A 23,826-nucleotide genomic window follows, 5' to 3' on the forward strand; every position below is an offset into this window, starting at 1 on the left:
AAATGGCTACTACATGAACTCCATTGGTTTTGTGAAAGAAATGCCAAATTTGTCAACACCGTCAGATGTCACCACCATAAGATTTTGTGTTCCAATGATATATCAAAATACTTAAATGTGACTCTTGAATAAAAGCTTTATAAACAATAACATACTCACTGTTGTGTTTGTTTTAATACAGTAATTGACTGATTCAATGTATTTGATAGTTAAAATGACATCAAATTCAGGTTTTCGTCACCTCCGTCAGATGTATCAACTCCGTCAGTTCTGTCACCTCCGTCAGTTTAATATTTTGATAATATTTCATTATGATATTTTATATTTGTTGTGGAATTGTTGGTCACATGTGAAAGTGTAATCTGTCTGCTAACACGAGAATGTGTTTTGAAATGTTAAAAACATCTTGAATGCTGTTAAAGATAAAGCTGAAATTTATTACACAGTCCAAGCTAAAAAAAGCACATTTTGTTAAAAAAGAGAAAAGTTGGGAGGCTGAATCAAAGCATAGCTCAGTAGCTTAGTACATATAAGATACATAAATGTAGTTTCATTTGTCTGAGTACAAGGTTTTATTTTTTCAAGTTTGCACCCTTTGTCCCACTTCTCAAGAATGACTGAATGTGCAAACTGTTATTTAATGCTACATGTCCTATTCTCAATCTAGATAAGATAACCTCCTTCCTTCTATTTCCATAATTTACTCTCTCTTTAGCAACACGCTCCTGGATCTTAAATAAACGCCTCCCTTTTCTTTAATTTTCCCAAATTTTTTGCCATTTCTTTTCAACTTCTATATATATCAATCTCTTTATTTCAGTTTTACTTATTGTAATTTGGAATTCAACTTGTGGTTGTTCCAGGGTCTTCTTTGCAAGCTGATCAACTCTCTCGTTCCCCTCTACTCCAACATGAGCCGGCACCCAAAGAAAATAAACCAATAACCTTAACTGCCTTATCCTATAAATACTCTGTAGAATTTCATATAATATGTCCTGTCGTGCTTCTGATTTTCCACTCCGTAAACTTGTCAGAGCCGCCATTGAATCTGTACACACCACAACTGTATTAGGCTGGACCTCTTCAACCCACTGCAGTGCAAGACATATAGCTAATAATTCAGAAGTATATACAGATACATGATCAGAAACTCTTCTAGCAATTTTGATATTGAATTTAGGTATACAGTGGGTACGGAAAGTATTCAGACCCCCTTAAATTTTTCACTCTTTGTTATATTGCAACCATTTGCTAAAATCATTTAAGTTAATTTTTTTTCCTCATTAATGTACACACAGCACCCCATATTGACAGAAAAACACAGAATTGTTGACATTTTTGCAGATTTATTAGCTGAAGTCTGCGTAACTCTAGAGGCAGTTCTCCCATTTCAACCTGTAATGATACCACAGGAGATGACCTGAATGCTCCGCAACAAATTCGCATTGCCTGCGTTTGTATCTTCTCAATCTTTTTAATCCAAGTTTTATTTGCAGAAGTATACACTATACAACCATAATCAATGTTGGCTCTTATTACTGCTTTATATATTCTTTCCATTGATTGACGCCTAGCCCCCCATTCAACTCCAGACAAGCATCTTAATATGTTTATCCCTTTCTTACATTTTTCTATCAGCTTCTGAATATGTATTCTGAAGTTCAATTTTGAGTCCATCCACATTCCTAGAAATCTGACTGCATTAACTTGTTCTAGCTGTTGCCCATACATTTTTATATGCAGAGGATTAATTTTCTTATTTGAAAAACATATTACCTGCGTTTTTGCCACAGAAAATCTGAAACCCCATTTCCTTGCCCAATCCTCAACCTCCTTTACAGCTTTTTGCATTTTCTTTTCCACATACAAAACATTTCGCCCCCTAAACCATAACGCTCCATCATCTGCATACAATGACCTGCTCACACCAACGTCAATATTAGAAAAAATGTCATTTATCATTAAGTTAAAAATAATAGGACTACTTACACTACCTTGAGGAGCTTACATTTTTTAAGAGTAGCGCCACCTACTGGTTTTTAAGGGGTAATTTGCATTTATTACACACGATACGTCATACTTTATGTATGCATTTTATGACATATTAAGCATTTTATAAACATTATATACATCTTGTGTAATTTAGTTGTAGACCTATACAGTTATTAGTTGTAGACCTATACAGTTATTCGTTTCATCGTATTATGCGAGTAATTTCCTGTTTGTGATATTAAAAATAATGTTTGAAACTTCTGGCCATTTTATATGAAATATACTTTAATCACAAGATTCAAAATAAATGTTTACTCCAAAGTCAAGAACACGTGCATCATACATTTTTCTATATGAAAACTAAAACATTTCAATAAAACACATGAGCAAAACCTGACAAAATCGGCAAAAACCTCAATTTGTGGATGTCCTCATTTGTAAAACTGTTATAAAAATAAACAAAGTTTTTTTTTAACTTTTGAAATTGTAAAAATGCAGAAAGTTTTCTGTGAGGGGTAGGGTTAGGGGTGGGTTTGGGTTAAAAAGTGTATAACTATCTGTATATAAAAACAATCGAAGTCTATGTAATGTCCCCATTTAGATAGCTAAGTAAACGTGTGTGTGTGTGTGTGTGTGTGTGTGTGTGTGTGTGTGTGTGTGTAAAATAGTATATCAGTCTGGCGAGTAAACAAAACAATTTACTAGCCAATGGCGATTATATTGCCAAGGTGTGCGTAGAGGGTTGAGGCTACTAAACAAAATAAAAAAAATCTATCAACACTTTAAAGACATTAAAGTATTTTAAGATATATAAACATGTTTGCTGCATTGTTAAAAAACGCTCCTTGTATAAGATTGCGTTTTGAGAGTGAAAAAAACATAAGTCGCGTAGGCTCGCGTCGCATTTTATTAGCCCTATTACATTCAGATATAATGTAGGCTAAAATGCCGGTAGGCTAAAGCAAAATGTTTACAAACATTATAAACACAATTAGTTTCTCTCCACAACAAATCATCTAAAGTTAAGGCTATGCGCTTAGGCTATAAAAACGATCTGGATGCTAAAATATTATTTATTATAGGCTAGGCTTTGTACTTCATCATCCTTTACATTGGCTATATCAGCACAGCTGGTCACGCTGAACGCAACAAATGTTGTACAACGGAGCAGTGTAACTTTTTATTTGTTTCTTTAACTATTTTATTTTGATAATGGACCCTTTTCACAAGACTGTGATGACGCGTTTAACAGTCATCAGCATCGTAAATCCTCCAAAGTTTTTCATATTTGTATTTTTTTTTAATGTATGTACAGTTATAACACCATTCTTTGTATCATATCACCTTTGCTTTGTATTATATCACCTTTGCATCAAATTACAACCAAAAAAAAAACAGTTAACGCTAATGTGAGGGTGTTTCTAAGGCAGCGTCTATGGGACTGATGGTAAATTTGACATAGTTCTCTCTTCTGACTGCCATTATCAGTCTCTCTCAATTTTTTTCCTTTTATTGAAAGTCATGAAAACACTATCGTGGAGTTTTTCTTTAGCTATTTGAGCAAATGGGAATGCAAAAAATATATTTGTAGTACTCTCCCATTCACTGCTATTCAAGTTACCCCAACTATGACGACTTCCGCTGCTGAGAAACCCGGAAATGTGAAAAAGGTCCATGAACAGGCTGCAATGTCGCAAAAATATGTTGTGTGTGCGTGTGAGACGCCCCTTTCGGCACTACACCTGTGTATTGCCATTGCGACTTACCTGTGATGAGTTCAGAGCTGAGCGGGCATTTCACTCCTTGGCTTCAGCGTACTACTGGAATTCGTGATTGGTTGACAGCAAATTTCAAATATTAAAGGGGTCCTATTATGCTCTTTTACAAAGTCTTGATTTTGTTTTGGGGGTGTACTAGAACAGGCTCTCATACTAGGTTGTATTTTTCACATATTTTACATTATTACAACACCTCTCTCCCCAGTCTGGCATGAACGGCTCGAATAGTTCCTGTATCAAATGAAAGCCCACCTTCTGAAATACGAAATGTGCTGTGATTGGTTAGCTGGGCCAGTGTGTGCTGTGATTGGCACCACTCAGCACCTGGTCGGGAAATGTCACGCCCCTTACGCCGCCTGCGAGCTTCAATGTAAATATTGCGTCAAAATCAAATCAATTTGAGCGCGATTTAAACCCGGATGATTGTAAGCACTCTAAGTTCGTCTGCCTTGGGAAAGCTAGCGTGTCTCCGACATAGTGATAAAACTTGTTGTCTTCTCTAGTGCAGCTCAACCAGGTCTCATCCCATTCGTCGGTATTTGTGATATCACAAATCACGGAAAATATGCGTTGTGGCCATTTAAAATTTTCGATTCTGTTCGGAACTATAAAATTTGATTTTGTTTCTGGTTGTTTCTGTCAGAATTTCGTTCGTTTCCGGTTTTCGTTCCTTGATAAGGTTGTTTGAATTGTTACTAAATGTTTACATAATTTCCTACTCATAATTCTGCTTGCCACAGAAGGGAAGTAGTTTTGGCTGCTAAAACTAGACTATTTTCTTGCTTCATTTGTGTAAATGCAGGCTATTTAGGGAATAGCTGATGGGCTGTTTAGTGGCCTGAGTTTTTTTTATTTTTATTTATTCTTCTTCCTCTGTGTGGGAACTTTAATGTTTCCGTCTTCACCGATAGTTGGAAAGATGTTTATTTTAATAGAGAATTTGACACATTATGTACTGCCGGTGTACCCTGTGTCTTTAATGTAACTTTTTGTCTGTGTCCCTTGGAGTGAGTCCTTCCGGTGAGCATTCTTGTAGTTTAAACAGTAGTGCACAGTGCTAACAATGCCAACATTATGGGTTTGATTCCCAGGGAATGCAAGAAAAGAATAAAAATATACTTTGAATGTAATATACTGTTACTTTTTAGCTACTTCCATGTCTTTTGAGTCAAAGTTTGAGAGTAATTGCAGAAGAATTTATTGAAATATAATTTCCATGTTACTAAAACTAGAAATGGCCACATTTAAGTAGAATGTGGTTTTTCAATGTAGATAAAAAGTCAGATAAAATCTATCGTGTAAGACTATAGCTGTTGTATGGGACAGTATCTGACTGGCCAGAGGTAAATACTGAGAAATATCAAGAGTTTTTGCTTATGCTGTTTATAGCTGTACATGCCAATTAGAATCTCATTGGTTGAACAAAAAACTGTCAGAAGCAGAATTCACACATTCCACCATGTGTGAAGAATATTATTTGGTATTGCTGCTTACAAATTGAACACATGTGGTGTTCACAAATGCATGAGGAGATGACACCATTTCTTACCGCAGTGCACACTTCTACTGCAGCTTCAGTGATCAGATGAGACCATGAAGCTGTTTGGACTCTATTTCTCTGCTGTCTGGATATTGTGCTGCTGCTGCTGCTGTCTTGTCTGTGGCGGAGGTCAGTAAATTTTCTGAATTGTTTATCAGTTGTACATTTATCTTATTGGACCCTTTAAAGTGTGCAAAGTATCAAAGTCTTGTCCTTTTCTAATCTTTCACACAGGTCATGGTGTGTGTGAAGACAGGAAGCTCATTACAAGAATCAGTTTAACAGCAGAACTGCAGTCTGAAATCCTGCTGCCGTGCCTTTTTGAACCAGCTCTGACTGGATCAAACCCGACCATGAAGTTAGGTGCTGTGTGGACTCAGATTAATGAAACCATTAACTACATTGTAGAGATCGAAGTAAATGGTCATGAAAGCTTCTGGAATAACAGACGCAATAGAATTAAGGCATTCAGTGCTGCCGCTGCCTCTGGAAACTTCTCCATCCTGATTAGAGATGTGCAGCTGTCTGATCTGGGTCTCTACCGCTGTGAACTCTTCAGAGACGTCAACTGTTCTCTGGGCTATAAAGAGATAGAAATCAGTGAGTATTTGAATTATAACTCTTTACAAGGACATTAATGGGCTATCAGCATGTAAGTGGATGATTTTATGATGGTTTATATCTCAATCATCATTATGATCTTGATCAGGTGCGTTTTCACTGCACATTAACTGGCAGCTCGTAGTTGCAGGAGGAGGAGGAGGAGGAGGAGGATTTCTGCTTCTCTTTATGATCACTGTGTGCGTTTACTATACATGGACAAAACGTGAGTCTGATAAATCTGCTATGAGACCTGGTGAGTAAATCGTATTAGAGGTGACATATCATGAAAATCTGACTTTTCCAGGTTTTAAGTGCTATAATCAGGTCCCCGGTGCATCTACCAACCAAGGAAACGAGAAAAATATTAACCCAGTAACTTTGTTTTGGTAGGCCTTTTTCTGCAAGCGTCTGAGAAAACGAGCGCGTCAGATTTCGCTCCCTTGGTGACGTGGCAAAAGGGATCTCATTATAATATATGAGATTATGCGCGTTCTGCTTCCACTGAAAATAGGAATTTTCAAAATGATATAATAAATTATCTGTGTATTTTGAGCTGAAACTTCACAGACACATTCTGGGGACACCATAGACATATATTACATATTGTAAAAAGGCGCATAATATGTCTCCTTTAATATTATACAACAAACCATAACAATGTAAGATAATTCATACAACACGTATGCTACTACAATAGAGCAAATTAAGTGAAAGTTACATGTTGTAAAGACATTATAAACAAAACAAGTAAAAGACCCGATGTGTGATCACAATATTATTCTGGGTCAGGCTGATTTAATTCAAGGCACTCTAGAATAGTTTTCAATGCAAAACTGCTGTAGAATGCAGATGTGTTTAAATCTGGAGAACATATTGTACAAAGCTTCATATCATTAACATTTTCTCTTAACATCATCTTTCAGGCCCAGCAGTTGATGCGCTGACCTACACAACAGTTGTCTATGAGGGATTGCCATGAAAGCAAGGGTGCATTTATATCATAATTAAATACATTGATACAGTAGCCTGTCATTTATTTACTGTGTGTAAAATGCATTGTTTGTATAACATATAAACTCAGCTGACACCGAGACGTACCTTTATAACATGGCTGTGTGGGTAGGCAGGCTACATTTCACAACACATTTCTAATTTCCACCCTTATTTGCCTGAATAATTGAATTAAAACTGCAAAACCAGGGCATATCAATATCAGCAGTTTTTGTGTCATATATTTTAAATGTTGCAGCTGAATACATGAAGTTTCAGAATATTTCTCAGCATCTCTCTCTTTCTCTTTGCTCTCGTCGAGAAAAAAGCAAAAAGACTAAATGCTCATAGGATCATTTATTCAATAGTACTTTCTTTTTTTGAACAGTCAAGTAAACTAGATGTTTAATAAGACAGTGGTGGCCAAAATGATTAGAACACTAGTATTTTCACCAGCTGAAAATGGCTTTAAGTCACACTTTTGCTGTAGTGTGTCAGAAGGAAATATCCGGTTACATTCTGTCTGGAATGACATGAAGAAACAGAACAAACTGAGACAGACTAAATCCAGAAGAACTGTGGCAACGTCTCCAAGATGCTTCAAGAAACCTACCTGTAAAGCTACCTGAAAAACTATGCGCACGTGCACCGAGGGCAAAAGCTGCTTTAAACGCAAAGGATGGTCACACCAAATGTTGATTTAATGTAGTTAATAGAAGTTAATTAATAAAGAAAATCTATTTTTGACAGCATCCTCATTTTACAGCATTTTTACACAAGTGCCTAAAACGTTTAACATTACAGGTAGGTTTCTTGAAGCATCTTGAGAGACGTTGCCACAGTTCTTCTGGATTTAGTCTGTCTCAGTTTGTTCTGTTTCTTCATGTCATTCCAGACAGACTGGATGATGAAGAGATCAGATCTCTGTGTGGAGCACTGGCTGTAGTCAGACAAAAATCTCACTGGATTATTACAATGAATGGCAAAATGAATGTTTGGAAAAGTAACCGGATATTTCCTTCTGACACACTACAGCTAAAGGTTTTTAGCTGGTGAAAATACTAGTGTTCTAATCGTTTTGGCCACCACTGTAAACTAAAACTAACATTAATAAACATTCCATCAAATGTATGTTTATCTTTTTTTAAAGTGCTTAAGTTCAGTTTAGAATATCAGGGTATCTTTCACTGTGAACACAGAGGAACCATTAGCATCAAACCTCAGTGAGACAGTGCTATTTTTATTAGCCAGTCTGCGTACTTTTGAGTTCACAAGGTCCGAACACAGCTCACAGATACTGTAATGCTTTGCAAGATGTAGGTGTGAGTGAGTAGCATCACCTTAACCATAAAAGCTGTAAAAGGCAAGCTGAAGTGATGCTGCCATGTTACTTTTTAAACCACGTCACCCTCCACAGCATGCAGTCCCACTCATCGGACAGTAAAAATTCTGCAATAACAGGAGTAGATGAATTGAAGTGTCAGTTTGCTGTTAGGCACTGCTCATTTTTATATCATATTTAACTAATTACCCTGTGAAGTCTTTTTTTTTCCTGAGAGGTGGGTCACTTAAGTCTCTCATTCTTACCTGTCTTTCTCAACAAACCAAACAGTGTGTATTTCAGTATTAGGGATACTAGTTTGGAATATACAACATAGTCAGACTAGACAGCCAGAAAGTTACTTGGCTTTATTTTAACTGCTCTATATATTTGTATCATTTTTTCTTCTATATTTTCATCATTTGGGTGAACAGCAAAGAATACAGAGTATACATTTTTGTTTGTAGATATAAAATGCTTTATTTTTTAATGTGTAAATTGTTCCGTGATGCTCATCATGATGAACTGTGAAATACAGAATTGTTTTGGACAAAGATAACTTCTGTTTACTTAATCCGTGTTCCCAGTGTCTAGCAGTGTGAACTAGGTCTAAAATGTTGTTTTTATTCTTTTGATGGTTGTCAGTAAATTGGTTTTGTGGCGGAGGAGACAGATAGAAGAGTGTTTGTGGTCATAACAGCTGAAGTGTCATGTGTGATGTGCTCAGCTATTCAAATGCAACAAAATTGCAGAAGAGAATGCTCAAAATAAATCTGACACTTTTTCTAACTGCTTGGTTTCATGCAAGCAGTAAAACAAATTTTAAAACCATTTTTAAAACTATTTCATTCATTTTTGTTATGTTTATGAAGCTAAAAACGAAACCAACTGAACCAAAGTTTCATTTCAGCGTCATTAATATACTGTTATAGTTCTTGATTAATATTTTTATATTTATTTTAGTTAATGTTTACTTCATTTTGAGTAACATTTTTTAATGGTTTTGTTTTGTTGTTCCCAGAGTGATTTTCTGTATTTTTTCCCCCAAGCAAAACCTATGGATGCATAAACCTGACACATGAACAAATAAAATGGGATGCATCTTTGATGATTTTCTGTAACAACCAGTGCTCCAGTGTGGTTGCTTCCTTTTTTGTAATATTATTTTTATTACATTTTCTTGAAACACAAGACTGACACATGTACATACCGTGTCTGTAACAATACTTACTATGTACAGAAAAGAAAAGAAAACAAACAAACAAACACTAGGGGCTCATATTACAGAAAAGGTGTAAAGCACAAAACCAACAAAGGGTTAATACAGTCTGTACTTTGAAAGTTAGATTTAATAATCTATTGCAAAGAATAACAACCGCAGTTGTAAGGGGTTAATATAATGCACATTAAAATATATTTAAATACCCAATCAAGAATTTTGATCCTCTATTATATTGTTAATATCCCTACATTCAATAAATAATAAAAATGGACTCCAGATTTTCTTAAATTTAGCTTGTTTACCCTTAAGCATATAGGTTATCTTTTCCATTGCAATGCATGAAGATATTTCTCTTAACCAATGAGTTATGGTAGGCCTTTCTGTCTTTTTCCAATAAATGGCAATGAGCCTTTTGCCATGTAAAATGCACATATCTATCAATACTTGATTATCCTTTTTAAATATTCCAATTTTCTGGATGAATGCCAAGAATTAAAAAACCCTGGATCTAATGGTAACCTTATTGAAACCATATGCTCTATCATATTTCTAATTTCTTTCCAAAACTCTTTTATTTTGTCACATTCCCACATACAGTGAATTAAGGTACCTTTTGCACTGTTACATTTAAAACAAGTATCTGGTATGTTGCTATAAATTTTATTTAATTTTACTGGAGTTATATAAGTACGCATAAGCCAATTGTATTGTAACAGTTTTAGTCTACTGTTAACTGTCTGTGTTTGGGCCTTTACACATTTTTGCTCCCATAATTCCTTATCTATCTTCACTCCGAGGTCTTGTTCCCACATGGCTAATCTGGATGCAGAGGACTCCTGAGAACCTAATAATAGCATGTTATATAAAAGAGATATGTGTCCTCCACTTTTACTTGGTTTAGTCATACATTTCTCCAGATTAGTTAGTTCTGGCTCAGCAAGTCCTTGTCCTCGCGCAGTACATATAAAATTCCTAATTTGCAAATATTTATAATAATGTTTTTTAGGGATTTTGAATTTGTCAATAATATCAGCAAATGACATTAGAACACCATCTTTGTATAGGTCTTTAACTTTCCCCACACCATTCTCAGCCCAGAGTCGAAAACCTAAATCCTTTCGACCAGGTATTAATTTTTCATTCCCCCATATTGGGCTAAATAATGATAAAGACTATTTTTCCTTTAGATGAGTTCGTACTTGTCCCCGGACCTTTATCATGTTCAGCATGGAATAGATTGACTGAGCTCTGTAAGAGTGGTTGCTTCCTTTAGATTACTCAGGAACTGGTTACAACGTAATTAGCAGCAATACCGGCAAACAAACATTTCCTGTAGTTATTTATGCATTTCACTCTGCTGTGTCTCACTCCAACTCAGCGGCATGTAAGTTTTTGAGCATGAATTGGATGTTTCAGGTTTGCCACAGCATTTCAGTGGAGTTTAAGTGCGGCTTCCAAAACATGAATTGTCTTGTTTTCAAACCATTCTGAGGCCCGAGACATGTTAATATGTTTCAGATCATTGTCTTGCTGCATGAGCCAGCTGTGCTTCAGCTTCAGTACACAGACAGACAGCTTTACTTGGAGAACAGAATCATAATTCCTTTAATGAAAAGGCATATAGTTCCTGAAGCAGATAAACATCAGTGTCTGCTGTTATGAGGTGGTTTTTATGAAATGAAGATTGAAAACCAAAAAATGCACTTGTCTGAACACATACCATGGTAAAATGTATACACTTTTTGTACAGCATAACACCTCAGTATTTTTTGCTGTTTGCTTTGTTTTAAATTATTAAAAACAATAAAATTGTTTTTCATAAACCAATTGTTAATTGAGAATCATCACTGTGGTTTTACCAAGTAGCCTTCTTTTTTCAGCTTTTTCAGGAAGTGACATGCTCAACAAATTCTCACCTCGCTGCTCTTGAACTCACTGTTCTTTTCTGTTGCAGCTTCAGTGATCAGATGAGACCATGAAGCTGTTTGGACTGTGTTTTTCTGCTGTGTGGATATTGTGCTGCTGCTGCTGTCTTCTGTATGGCAGAGGTCAGTAAATGTCTTATGTTTATTATCTGTATTATAGCCTGTACTGCTTTTATTGCACTTCTTATTTGATTTTTTCTTTCCACTTTATCAAACTCTTGTCTATGTCCAATCTTTCACACAGGTCAAGATGTGTGCAATGCAGGGAAGCTCATTACAAGAATCAATTTAACCACAGAACTGCAGTCTGAAATCCTGCTGCCGTGCCTTTTTGAACCAGCTCTGACTGGATCAAACCCGACCATGAAGTTAGGTGCTGTGTGGACTCAGATTAATGAAACCATTAACTACATTGTAGAGATCGAAGTAAATGGTCATGAAAGCTTCTGGAATAACAGACGCAATAGAATTAAGGCATTCAGTGCTGCCGCTGCCTCTGGAAACTTCTCCATCCTGATTAGAGATGTGCAGCTGTCTGATCTGGGTCTCTACCGCTGTGAACTCTTCAGAGACGTCAACTGTTCTCTGGGCTATAAAGAGATAGAAATCAGTGAGTATTTGAATTATAACTCTTTACAAGGACATTAATAGACTATTGGTGTGTAGAAACCTGATACTGTGTTATGAAGTGGATGAATTTATGATCTTGATCAGATCTGGCTGCTGTTGAGTTTTCACTACTCAATAACTGGCAGCTCGTAGTTGCAGGAGGAGGAGGAGGAGGAGGATTTCTGCTTCTCTTTATGATCACTGTGTGCATTTACTATACATGGACAAAACGTGAGTCTAACCACTCTGCTATGATGTTAAATCAAACAGTATAAATGTAAATAAATATTCTAAGCTAGTTATAAATGCTGGTGAAAGTAATTATAAGTAGGCTATGATCAATACATATGTGATCAAGTCTCTCTGGAATGGTTACTTGAGAAGCCTGTTAAAACAAGTGTCATTTTATAAGGTAGCACATTAGGGAAAAAACAATTATAAATTAATTCTTTGAGCTGCTCTTCCAGAAACTTTTTTATTCATTCCATTGCTGAACCGCACATGCATCAAATGTAACCGTTAGAAACTGACCAGAACTACATCTTCGACACCTGTGTGAAACTGAGGAGAACCTTAAGTCCTTAACCCAAAAATGAAAGTTCTGTCATTAATTACTCACCCTCATGTCGTTCCAAACCCGTAAGAATTTTTTCATCTTCGGAACACAAGATCATTTTGATAAAATCCGAGAGCTTTCTGACCCTGCATAGACAGCAAAGCAACTACCACGTTCAAGACCCAGAAAGGTAGTAAGGACATCGTTAAAATAGTCCATGAGACATCAGCGGTTCAACCTTAATTTTATGAAGCTACAAGTATACTTTTTGTGCACAAAGAAAACACAGAAAACACGTCTTAGACACATCTTGATTTGTGTTCTGAATATGAATGAAGATCTTGTGGGTTTGTAATGACATGAGGGTGAGTAATTAATGATTAATTAAGTGTGCGCCTTAAGTCTCCATATAGTTTTGGTGATTACTGTATTTTACTTTATAAACAAATAAGAATCTTCTCTGTTCTAAGGACAAACAGTCGAAGCATCAGTCAACCACACATCACACAATTGCCATGATGTGGAAGGTAAATCTTATTTCTCAGTATACATTGTATATTATTATATAAACTAATGCCTGCTGTGCCTTCTGATATTTTGTGATGGAGTAATCTTGAGAAATGCTTTAATTATTACAATAATTTAAATATATATATATATATATATATATAAATAATTGCAACTTATGTCATCGTTTTCTTTGTTCTTTCAGGGCAAAATAATGATGAAATAACCTATGCATCAGTTGTTCCTAAGTCACGCAACTGCCATGACAGTGAAGGTAAATCTTATTTCTCAGTATATACTGTATATTGTTATATAAACTAATGCCTGCTGTGGTCTAGCATGAGTCTGGATATTTTGTGATTGAGTAATCTTGAGAAATGCTTTAATTACTACATCAATGAAAAAAAAAATATATATAAAATTGTAACTTGCATTATTGTTTTCTTTGTTCTTTCAGGACAAAAAAATGATGAAATAACCTATGCATCAGTTGTTCTTAAATCACACAACTGCCATGACAGTGAAGGTGATTGTCAGTTATGTTGTATTACAGAAGTTTGAACTGTTTTGCTTACACTGTACATCAAAAATGTGACAGCAAACAGTCGAACAGTCTCTCTCTTTTGTGAGACATTTTTCTCACGATATTTTTTTTTATCTACTTCCTCATCAGTTCTTCTGAATAATAACGCTGTAAATGGCTCTGCATCAGAAGCCATTGTCAGCCCAGAGATGGTCCTTTACTCTACCGTCAAGAAAGAAGAGAGAAGATGAGCAGCGAAACATCCAAATTAAAACACTCAAGAAAAAGAAAATATTTTTTTGGAACTCCCATCTTGTATTGTTTGATTTGATTTGACAAGAAATAGGATGTTTGATATGGTTACAAGAAGTAAACATCATTAGGACCTTTTCTAAAGCACTAGGGAAACTAAAGTAAACTAATTCATACCCTTTTCTCTTGAAAAAAAAGTGTATTAATAGCTACCCTAATTGTGGAAAGAGTCTAATGTTCGTTCATCATGTATATAAGCATTATCGTCAAATTTTTTTTTGTTGAAAGGCACACTCTTGGCTCAGCTGCATGAGGCTGTGTGTTGTAACTACTGTAGATGAAGGGTGTGCAACTGAACTCAGCTACTTTATCACCTAACCACTGAACTCTTTGCAGACAATCTGACAGGGCCACACATGCAACAGTAAGACAGGGTAAACTTTCTATCTGGTTAAGAAGCATCTTACAGATTTGTGTACAGTATAAAGATAGCCACTCCAGGCCAAGATGCTTACAGGAAACCAGAGTGGAAATTCCCATATCCATGGGCTTCTTCACAAATAAGCTACAGCTTCTGTTTTGTCACATAGTCAAGGGCGGACTTAACCAATAAGCGAGGTAAGTGGCCGCTTAGGCCCCCGGGGAATCAGGGGGCCCCATCTGATATTGCAGAAACATATTTGCAGCGTTGAACAATAGCCAATCACAGACATATCTGTTCATTTCTTTAATGCAATGACCAGAAGTGTTTATGTTAGAATCCATTCTCCGTTCAAAATGCCAGTTTGCGGAGTTCTGCAAGCTCGGGAATCCTCTCATTATAGCGAAGTGTAGATACGATGTAAATAAGAGATTCATTGTGCAGTGTAGAGCGCTTATTAATGGAACGTTATGTCAAAAAACAGAACATCGAGATCGCAATGAACTGAAGTGAGACAGCTTTTAGTGATTATATGAGGGAGCGCTCTTTGCGCGCATTCTAGGCTGTATATTACTGTCTGACTGTCTCAGAACAGAAATATTCACCTCAGTAAAGAAAGTACTGTGTTTCAAGTCATAATTTTATTTGTCTTGATGTTTCAAAATGACTCTCGTGTGCTTTTCCTTGGCGCGCCGGCGCGAAATGCCGAGCACTCATAGCCTATAAAATAAATGCGCTCGTAAATGCACGAATGCGATGACTGGAGATTTTTGCTTAATAATAGATTACATTTTTGATTGGTTTCTCGGCAAACCCTACCGTATGCCTTCAGAACACTTGGACTATGGAATGAGTTGCATGGGATAATTTCATCTTTGTAAAAATATTGAAAAAGTTTACAATTTATTAAATGGACAAGTGCAAGCATTTTTTTCAATCTTCTTTTGTGATCCGAAAAAAAGGTAGCCTAATATGAACAGCTTTAGAACAGCATCAGGTTGACCAGACGCGTTTTTAGAGCTCTGCGCATTATAACCAATCACACACGATTCTGTTGAGTTTATGAATGCAATAGCCAATCAGAGGCGTTCAGATGAGTCATCGCTGAAACTCCTGTTTTGGTCAGTGTGCGCGCTCATTTACTGAATTCTCTCATTAGAAACAACAAAGTGTAGATGTGCATACGATGTAAGTGAGATATTCATTTCACAGTGTGAACAGATTCAGTGATTATAATGGGAGTTTTTGAGAGTGCTTGAACTCTGGCTAGATTGAAGTTTTGATAATGTTCTTTGATAATGTAGCCTTAAATGTTCTTTGCTATCTTTCTGTACAATGAACGTGTTCTAATTAGTAACTTACAATGTTTTTTATTAAATTCACTTTAAATACAATGTCAGTCGTATTAAAAATATGTTATGGCATGACACCAATATGTGGTAGTTAAGTAGAAAGGCTGATTTTATGTGTAGCTAGTTAATAGATTACCAGTGGCCTTTCGTCCATATAAGCTGCGAATGCTCTGCATACCCAGGCCATTTGAGAGAATAAATTCACGGGATAATTAATATAAACATGATTATATAATGAAAATATACAAGACAAACTAAAATATTTTGTCAATAAAATAAATAATTAACTTTTTCAAATAAAATAATGGCCTTTTTTTAAGAATTAAAAATAATCTGATTTTGGAGTTTGACAATGAACACATTGCAACCACGCTTGGGATGGCCCACATAAACGAGCAAAAATGCTGTACATTTCTTGAAATAATACCTTCTGAACATTAAACATTGACTGTCAGTCTTTATTCACCTGTTCCTCGTGGTTTCTCATTCAAATTCATTAAAGTAAATAGTGTAAATTACATCGCTAATGTCATAGAATAGCACATTGTAACGCAGTGTTACAAGGTGCCCCATCTGCGCAACTGGAATTGAATCTAAACTGATCAATAACAGATTGGAGATTAAAATAATAGCACATTTGCCTCATTTTAAATGAATACTGAAAACTGAGATGAAAAATGTACTTTTACTATGGTAAAATAAATGTTCAGCGATATCTTCAAAAGATTTTTGAATTGGCGCACTTTTTTTTCTATAGTGTTGATATGGCAACTAGTAGGCCTAAATACCATACATTTTGTTATGCTAGCATGTCTCCCTCTAAATATCACGTATCATAACGTAACTACGTGTAAACCTTTTTTGGCGGTTTTTACTTTGAAAACCAGCTAGCCTATATTTTTCTAGCATTCGAATAACAATGGATAGACCTGAAACGATAGAAGAAGGATTGGAGATTAATTTCATTTACAAACAAGGTAGAAAATGTGCATACTTTTAAAATGGGGGTGGGGGTCTTAATTTGATCACTCAGCAGCACCACCCGGTTATTTGAGATTTGACTTACTAGTCATATGGACGCTACGCTCCATATGACTAGTAAGTCAAATCTCAAAGAACTGCCCTGATGACTTTTGTTCTACCCGCTTAAATGATAGAAGTACTTGCGCTGTACAGGAGGTAGAGCTTTTTCGCATTTGGCTCCAAAACTCTGGAATAGCCTTCCTGATAAGGTTCGGGGTTCAGACACACTCTCTCTGTTTAAATCTAGATTAAAGACACATCTCTTTGGCCAAGCATTCAAATAATGCATCTCATAATCTTGTACTGCAGTTATATCTGATCAAATGCACATTATTCTTTAGTTTGGGTTAAACAAATCAATTTTGCTTGGTTGGAACAGCAGCTACGCTAATTATGTCTCTATTTGTTTCTCTGTTTTTTGCCACTAGGATTTACACAAGCTTCAGTCTGGATCCAGAACACCTGAGAAGAGATGATGCCAACCCCTCAGAGGACCTCAGATGATGCCAACCCTGAAACAACATACAAAACTACCACACTTTGCTATAAGTTTGATTTTGAAATCAGACCCAGCTTTTAAATGACACATATATAGGGTCTATACAATATGGATCTAGAGTCTGTATATAGAAGACTAGATACATTACATTACAGTACACTCCACTACAATTTATCTAAATTTGGTTTCCCATGACTTTACCTTCCCCCTAGAGGGCGCCAATGTCTTTCTGATTCCTTTCTGCAGACCGTGACACCATGGTCTAGTCACAAATTGCGACTCACAATCTAGCCATAAATGTCAATAACTTCTTAATCTCTTCAAAGTTAGAGCAAATGCCCTCTGATTCTGCTACAGCTGACTGACTCATAGAACTAACCAGAACTAAGTGCTCTAGAATACAATTTTTCTCAGCTGCCGTTTTCTTCTTGTTTTCGTACTTAAGAAAAACGTTAAGAATATCTTGTATTCCCCTCACACCCCTCCCCAAAACACTTCTTAAAAATGTTCTTCAAATTCAAAGTGTTCTTTAAAACTATCATAAATAAGTTCTGATGAGTTATCTTAAATCCCCGAAGGTGAGATGTTTTATAATTTTACTGGGTTATTTCAAATGAATTGTAATTAAGAATTACAACATAACATTATAATATATAGTATTACTACTACTAGGGATGTGCACGAATCTGATGTGACACCTATGATCGATAATGTAGTAATGATAACTGCTTTCAATGTAGGAGAGTATAGACAGTGTTTTAGCACCACCGGTTTAGCCAATTAGAAATGAGCTACTGTGGGACTTACAGTCATGTTAATGGGTGTTAAATAAAGATGCTACAGAACTGAATCATCAGATTCTCTTGATCAATTTTATTTAACATCTACACATCAACATCGATATATAAATACTTTCATGTCCGATATATAATGTGTTTCTACTGGACTTTCAAGAGTACACAAAATGGGACAGTATTTTTAGACTGTCATTTGGCCCAGAGTGACTTAAACACAAAATGTCTGTGTTTTATAGTTATTAGTTTGTTTTATTTCTAGTCTCTAAATTATTTTTCCATTTTATTTAGTGTATTGAATTTATATGCTATACATATCTATACCTGTTTGAATTTAAATGTTTCAAATAAAATGGGATTGCTGATGAAGAAGTATATTGGATAAATACATTTCATGCAGAAACGTTTTAGGTGTACACTGGGCATGTTGTAAAAACATAATTGACATAGACTTAAATCATTTAGGGGTGTGCAGTATTCTAATAAACTAGTAAAGAAGTATTTTTCAGATAAATGTGGAAATATTACAGTAAAGTTTAGAGACACAAAAGCACAGCCACTCCTTGTTCTACCTGTTAACTTGCATGTTTTCGCTGTGTTTAGAATCACTGTCCAGCTGGAAGACCCAGCAGTGACAGAGATGCAGCTTTCTGATGCTGCCCTCCAAAATGTCTTTGTACTCTTTATGTCATCATACTATGGACAGATTCAAGGCACTGTCTTCTTTTCATCATACAGTAAGTTGATTTCCATCACAAATTATTCACTTGTTTGGCCCAGACCTAAATAAGAGTGCAATCGAATATCTTGTGATATTAATCTTCAAGTGACAGGTGACATGAACTCATTAACTATTCTGGAGGCTCAGGTTTGAATTAGATTAGGGAAATAACAGAAGCAGTTCTGAGAAGTCTGATCCCTTCAAGTGGAGGATTAACTAGTTTCAGACTGAAAAAAAGTCAACCGACACTATCTAGGCAAACATGTCAGGCAAACAAAGTAATTAAAACACATCAGGTTCTGTTTGTACTGTCACATTGCTCATACAATCCATTTAAACAGGAAGACTGCGCAAACATCTTTTACCCTAAGTCATCTGCCTTGTTTCTGTGTGAACAATGTGTCATAGTACACACAGTCGCTGACAAAGATTGTAGAATTTAAATGCTAAACTTACATTGCACATCAGATGCATATACGCAAGTTAACATGAAATGAATTTACAGCATAATCACCCAAATTGATTAATGTGAACACTCAGGTAAGCGTGTGACTGACGGGAAATTTTGGGCTGAAGCCACTACCGCTAAATGGCTGTTCTAGTGCCCTGTGACTGCTCATATGCTTTGTGAATCTTCAATGTATTTTGTGAACACATAGTCGAGTTTGTTGGTTGTAGAGGGAGGAAATGTACACAGTGGTATGTTCATTTAGATCCATATACACACACTTCAAACCATCTGAATCCTTCCCTCCTTAAAGTATATTTGTTCTATAAACTCATAAATATTGTGTGTAATAACTATTAATAAATATTGTGTGTCTTTCTGTCGTCAGTGTCATGTTTGCAATAGCTGTGATGCAGAACGCTTATTAGCTTTAATTTACACACATTTTTATGTACCTTAAAAGTGAGTTCCTGTTTCCGGAATGTACTTTTTTCCCCGTCACAGCAATACTATATAAGCCCTCCCTTTATTTAATATTTTGTTCACAAGAAACCTGGGCTCCAGGTAAGTATTGATCACTACTCTTCAGAATTATGTTCATCCTTGTAAGACTTAAAACTAAAATTTTGTTCCTCTTTTACAGCCATGGAGACACAATCTTTTCTTTTCTATCTGGCAGTTTTAACAGTAACTGGTAAGATTATCACAGTCTTAAGAATTGCAATATAAGAATTACATTGTAATATGGTTTCTAATACTTAAGATGTTTAATGGAACGTAATTTTTCTTTTTCTATTTTTTTATATGGTAATGCTATACTATTACTAATAATAATTTTTGCTTTAAATATATACTGTGTTTCTGTTTTACTACAGCAGTCAGCGGATGTCCAATAGGCCGTGAATTCATCACTGCTTTCATGACAAATTACCAATATGGAAAAGCCAGTCTGACTCTCTCCATAACAGCACATAATTCCCCTGCCACTGTGAAAATTGAGATAAAGGCACTGAGTTATAGTGAAAAAGTGAACATTGGACAAGGTGAGACCAAATGGATTGTCCTCCCACAAAACACTGAGATTGAAGGTGACGGAGCCTTCCGCAAAACCGTGTACATCTCTTCTACTGCCGATATCTCAGTCGTTTCATCCAACTTAAAGGAATTCACCGGAGACAGCAGTGTGATCTTCCCAATAAATCAACTAGGCCAGCGTTATGTAGTTTTTACTCCGAACACGGGTCCAAGTCCGTATAAAAAGCTGGTAGCCATAATCAACGGCAATTATATGAACACAGTCGAGATTGTCTCCAATTCAGGAAATCTTTGGAATGCCATTTTTGGAAAAACCAAAACCATCAATTTGGCTCCCTACGAAGTTTATCAACATCGCAGTCTTGAAACTTTGACTGGAACACAAATTAAATCCACGTCTCCAGTGGCTGTCCTGGCAGGACACGAGTGCTCCATGATCATAGGCAGCTGTGAGCATGTCTTTGAGCAGCTGGTGCCAGTTGAGTCTCTCTCCAATGAATACTTGGTCCCTGCAATGCATCAGTCCTTCAGCAAGGACACAGCTTATGTGGTTGCTCCAGAGGACAACACTATTGTGTCAGTTTTCAGTGGGCATAGTTGGCATCACAAAAAAAACAAACTAAATGCTGGAGACGTTTTAACGGTTGATTTGAGCAAAAATGCTAAGCTCATTCAAAGTAGTAAAAACGTAATGGTAATGTATTTCAGTAGCAATTTTCCCAATGATGAGTTTCTAACCAATGTCATACCCACCTCTGAGATGTCAAAATCATGGACCATTCATGCTCAAGATGGCTACGATAACACTCTTGTTGTTGTTGCCGAAGCAGCATCAGCCTCCACTATCAGCGGTTCATTGAAGTGGAAAACATTCCCTGCTAATGAAAAGTTTGTATGGGCTACCAAGTCACTTGGTACACAGAAAGGTCCCATCACTGTATCTGGTGATTCGCTGATGGCTGCTTATGTTTTTGGTGGGAAAATAAGGCACGGTTATGCCACAACAGGAGTGTGTAACACAGGTAAGAAATCATGTCTGAATAATAACATACATATGACTGAATAATGACATGAATAGTAACTGACTGAAATCTAAAAAAACAAACAATTCCTTTGTTCCCTAAGCTTTTACGACAACGCCGGCTCCACCAGACCCCTGTGAGATTGTTAAGTGCCGTCAGCAGGAGCAGTGCAGAAAGGGCGTCTGCGTCCCCACTTCCACTGCCACATGTCAGGCAGTTGGCGATCCCCATTACAAAACATTTGATGGGAAACTATTTGACTTTCAGGGAACTTGTACCTACATCATGGTAAACAATACAAAGCCTCAAAAAGGCCTCACACCTTTTACCATCTTGGCAAAGAATAATCACCGGGGAAGCACAAGGGTGGCATATGTAAGGACAGTTTCTGTCCTTGTGTACAATCATAAAGTGGTGGCTGGCAGCCAAAGAGGAGTAGTAGAGGTAAAAATGAAAAGCACTTTAAAATTTGTAGTTTCTTAATGTAATTATAACCACTCTGAACAATAACTAAATCTCTCTCTTTGGCGTTTCTCATTTTAGTTTGACGGTGAAAACACTTACCTGCCTTTAACTATAGATGACGGCAAAATAAAAGTGGATCAGAGGGGATGGAATGTCATTATATCTACGGATTTTGGCTTAGAGGTGAAATATGACTGGAATATGATGTTGTACATTACAGCCCCAAGTAGCTATTTCCAGACTGTAGGTGGTCTTTGTGGAAACTATAATGGTGACCGAAGAGATGAATTTATTGATCTCAAAGGCCAAGTGCTCTCCAATATCATTGCGTTTGCTAAGACCTGGAAAGTTCCAGATAATGATTTGTTTTGCAATGATGACTGCAATGGACAATGCCCAAGTTGCTCTTTAGGTCTTCAAGAGGAGTACAAAAAAGACACAAACTGTGGTGTCATGGCTAAAACGGATGGGCCATTTGCTATTTGCCACGACACTGTGGATACCCAGATGTATGTAGATAACTGTGTCTATGATGTCTGTATTAATAATGGTATGAGAAGCTTCCTCTGCAATAACATTCAAAGCTACGTCGATGCTTGCATGTCAGCTGGAATCAAGATTCCTGGAAAATGGAGGACACTTTCCAACTGCCGTAAGTGTGAATATGCATATATATTTTAATTAATGTAATATTTGGATTTAAGAATGTGAACTGAAAATTTACATGGTGCTGTTTTTAAAATTATGGTTTTGTTAATAGAGTTAACATTTTGACAGACAATTAATGTGCTATATAATCAGAATATTTATATTTTTGTTTTCCTCTTCTCCTCCCAGCACTGGATTGTCCAGTCAACATGTATTATGACGCCTGCGGCACAGCCTGTGCTGCCTCTTGTGCTGATCGAGATGCACCAAGCAAGTGCACGCTGCCATGTGTGGAGGGCTGCCAATGCAACGCAGGTTTTGTCCGCAGTGGAGATGAATGCATACCTTTGAAAAAGTGTGGCTGCACTTACAAAGGCCGATATTATCTACCCGAGCAGACATTTTGGGGGGACCAAAAATGCACAGAGAAATGTGTGTGCAACTCTCAAACTGGAAAAGTTGATTGTACAGTGACAAAATGTAAGAAATCCCAAGTGTGTGAAACCCGGAATGGAGTGAGAGATTGTTATCCAATGTCCTATGGTACCTGTCAGGGTGCAGGGGATCCACACTACCGCACATTTGATGGTAAAACCTTTGACTTCCAAGGAACCTGCACTTATTATTTGTCCAAACTACTCAATACAGCTGACCCATCACTGATCCCCTTTGAGGTACTGGTCAAGAATGAGAACAGAGGAAGGAACATGGCAGTTGCTTATACCAAGACTGTATCATTAACAGTCTATGGATACACAATTGTCATGAGTAAAGATGATCCAGGCAAAGTGAAGGTCAGTACATTAAAAACTGTGTATAAAAACTCATTACACACTGACCTACAAAAACTCAAAATACTTTTAACTAAAATTGTTAATTATTTTGTAATCTGTGTCCTAAAGGTCAACGATCTGTTTGTGAATTTGCCATTTGAACAAGAGGAAGGTCGATTCTCCATATTCCGCAGCGGGTACTTTGGTGTGATAAAAACTGACTTTGATCTGACTTTGAAATTCAACTGGGAAAGCCATGTAGTGCTGACTCTCCCCAGCACTTACTCCGGTGAAGTGGGAGGGCTTTGCGGCAACTGGAACAACAACAATAATGATGATTTGCTGACTCCTGACAAAACTCCTGCTTCAACCCCAACAATTTTCGGAACCAGCTGGAAAGTCAAAGATGACCCTAGATGCTCAGATGGATGTCAGGGCAAAGCATGTCCTAAATGTGATGCCACAGAGAGAAACCAAGTCACTTTTACAAAGCCTTGCAGCAAGATCACAGACAAACAGGGACCATTTAAAGGTTGCCATGTTAAAGTGAATCCAAATCAGTTTTATGAAGATTGTGTGTATGATATGTGTATGTATGGTGGCCATTCATCAGCCCTCTGCAGTGCTCTTACTGCATACACAGCTGCTTGCCAAGAGGCACTTGGCCAGGTGGAAGCCTGGAGAACTGACAGTTTCTGCCGTTAGTATTCATTCCATTGTTTCATTGTTTACCTCTCTTTAAAGGGGTCATATGATGTTGCTAAAAATAACATTATTTTGTGTATTTGGTGTAATGAAATGTGTTTA

At 36.6% G+C, this 23,826-nt stretch overlaps 3 protein-coding genes across 4 annotated transcripts in view; all 3 read left to right on the forward strand.

The window, feature by feature from the left end:
- The first annotated feature begins 5,128 nt into the window (after positions 1-5,128).
- Positions 5,129-7,125, forward strand: LOC107680934 (uncharacterized). Of its 2 annotated transcripts, none has more exons than XM_016477034.1 (4): positions 5,129-5,439; positions 5,545-5,910; positions 6,020-6,166; positions 6,837-7,125. In XM_016477034.1, exons 1-4 carry the CDS (start codon positions 5,364-5,366, stop codon positions 6,890-6,892), a joined length of 645 nt encoding a protein of 214 aa, XP_016332520.1. In that variant the 5' UTR covers positions 5,129-5,363; the 3' UTR covers positions 6,893-7,125. The 2 variants fall into 2 exon arrangements, with proteins under 2 accessions (XP_016332520.1, XP_016332524.1); XM_016477038.1 differs by having other exon boundaries at positions 6,020-6,136.
- A 4,281-nt stretch (positions 7,126-11,406) lies between these two features.
- Positions 11,407-13,110, forward strand: LOC107681369 (uncharacterized). The gene is made up of 4 exons (XM_016477647.1): positions 11,407-11,494; positions 11,616-11,981; positions 12,086-12,211; positions 13,007-13,110. The coding sequence occupies exons 1-4, from the start codon at positions 11,422-11,424 to the stop codon at positions 13,108-13,110; spliced, it is 669 nt and encodes a 222-aa protein (XP_016333133.1). The 5' UTR covers positions 11,407-11,421.
- A 6,520-nt stretch (positions 13,111-19,630) lies between these two features.
- LOC107680961 (IgGFc-binding protein) overlaps positions 19,631-23,826 on the forward strand; it is a 14,458-nt gene continuing 10,262 nt past the window's right edge. Inside the window, exons 1-7 of the mRNA XM_016477060.1 lie at positions 19,631-19,640; positions 19,720-19,770; positions 19,952-21,133; positions 21,237-21,577; positions 21,677-22,250; positions 22,436-23,040; positions 23,149-23,719. Of these exons, the coding sequence (XP_016332546.1) occupies positions 19,722-19,770; positions 19,952-21,133; positions 21,237-21,577; positions 21,677-22,250; positions 22,436-23,040; positions 23,149-23,719 (3,322 nt within the window). The 5' untranslated portion in view covers positions 19,631-19,640; positions 19,720-19,721. The remainder of the gene's footprint in view (positions 19,641-19,719; positions 19,771-19,951; positions 21,134-21,236; positions 21,578-21,676; positions 22,251-22,435; positions 23,041-23,148; positions 23,720-23,826) is intronic.

This window comes from Sinocyclocheilus anshuiensis, unplaced genomic scaffold (assembly GCF_001515605.1).
Source record: "Sinocyclocheilus anshuiensis isolate Anshui unplaced genomic scaffold, SAMN03320099.WGS_v1.1 scaffold697, whole genome shotgun sequence".
Taxonomy (NCBI): Eukaryota; Metazoa; Chordata; class Actinopteri; order Cypriniformes; family Cyprinidae; genus Sinocyclocheilus; species Sinocyclocheilus anshuiensis.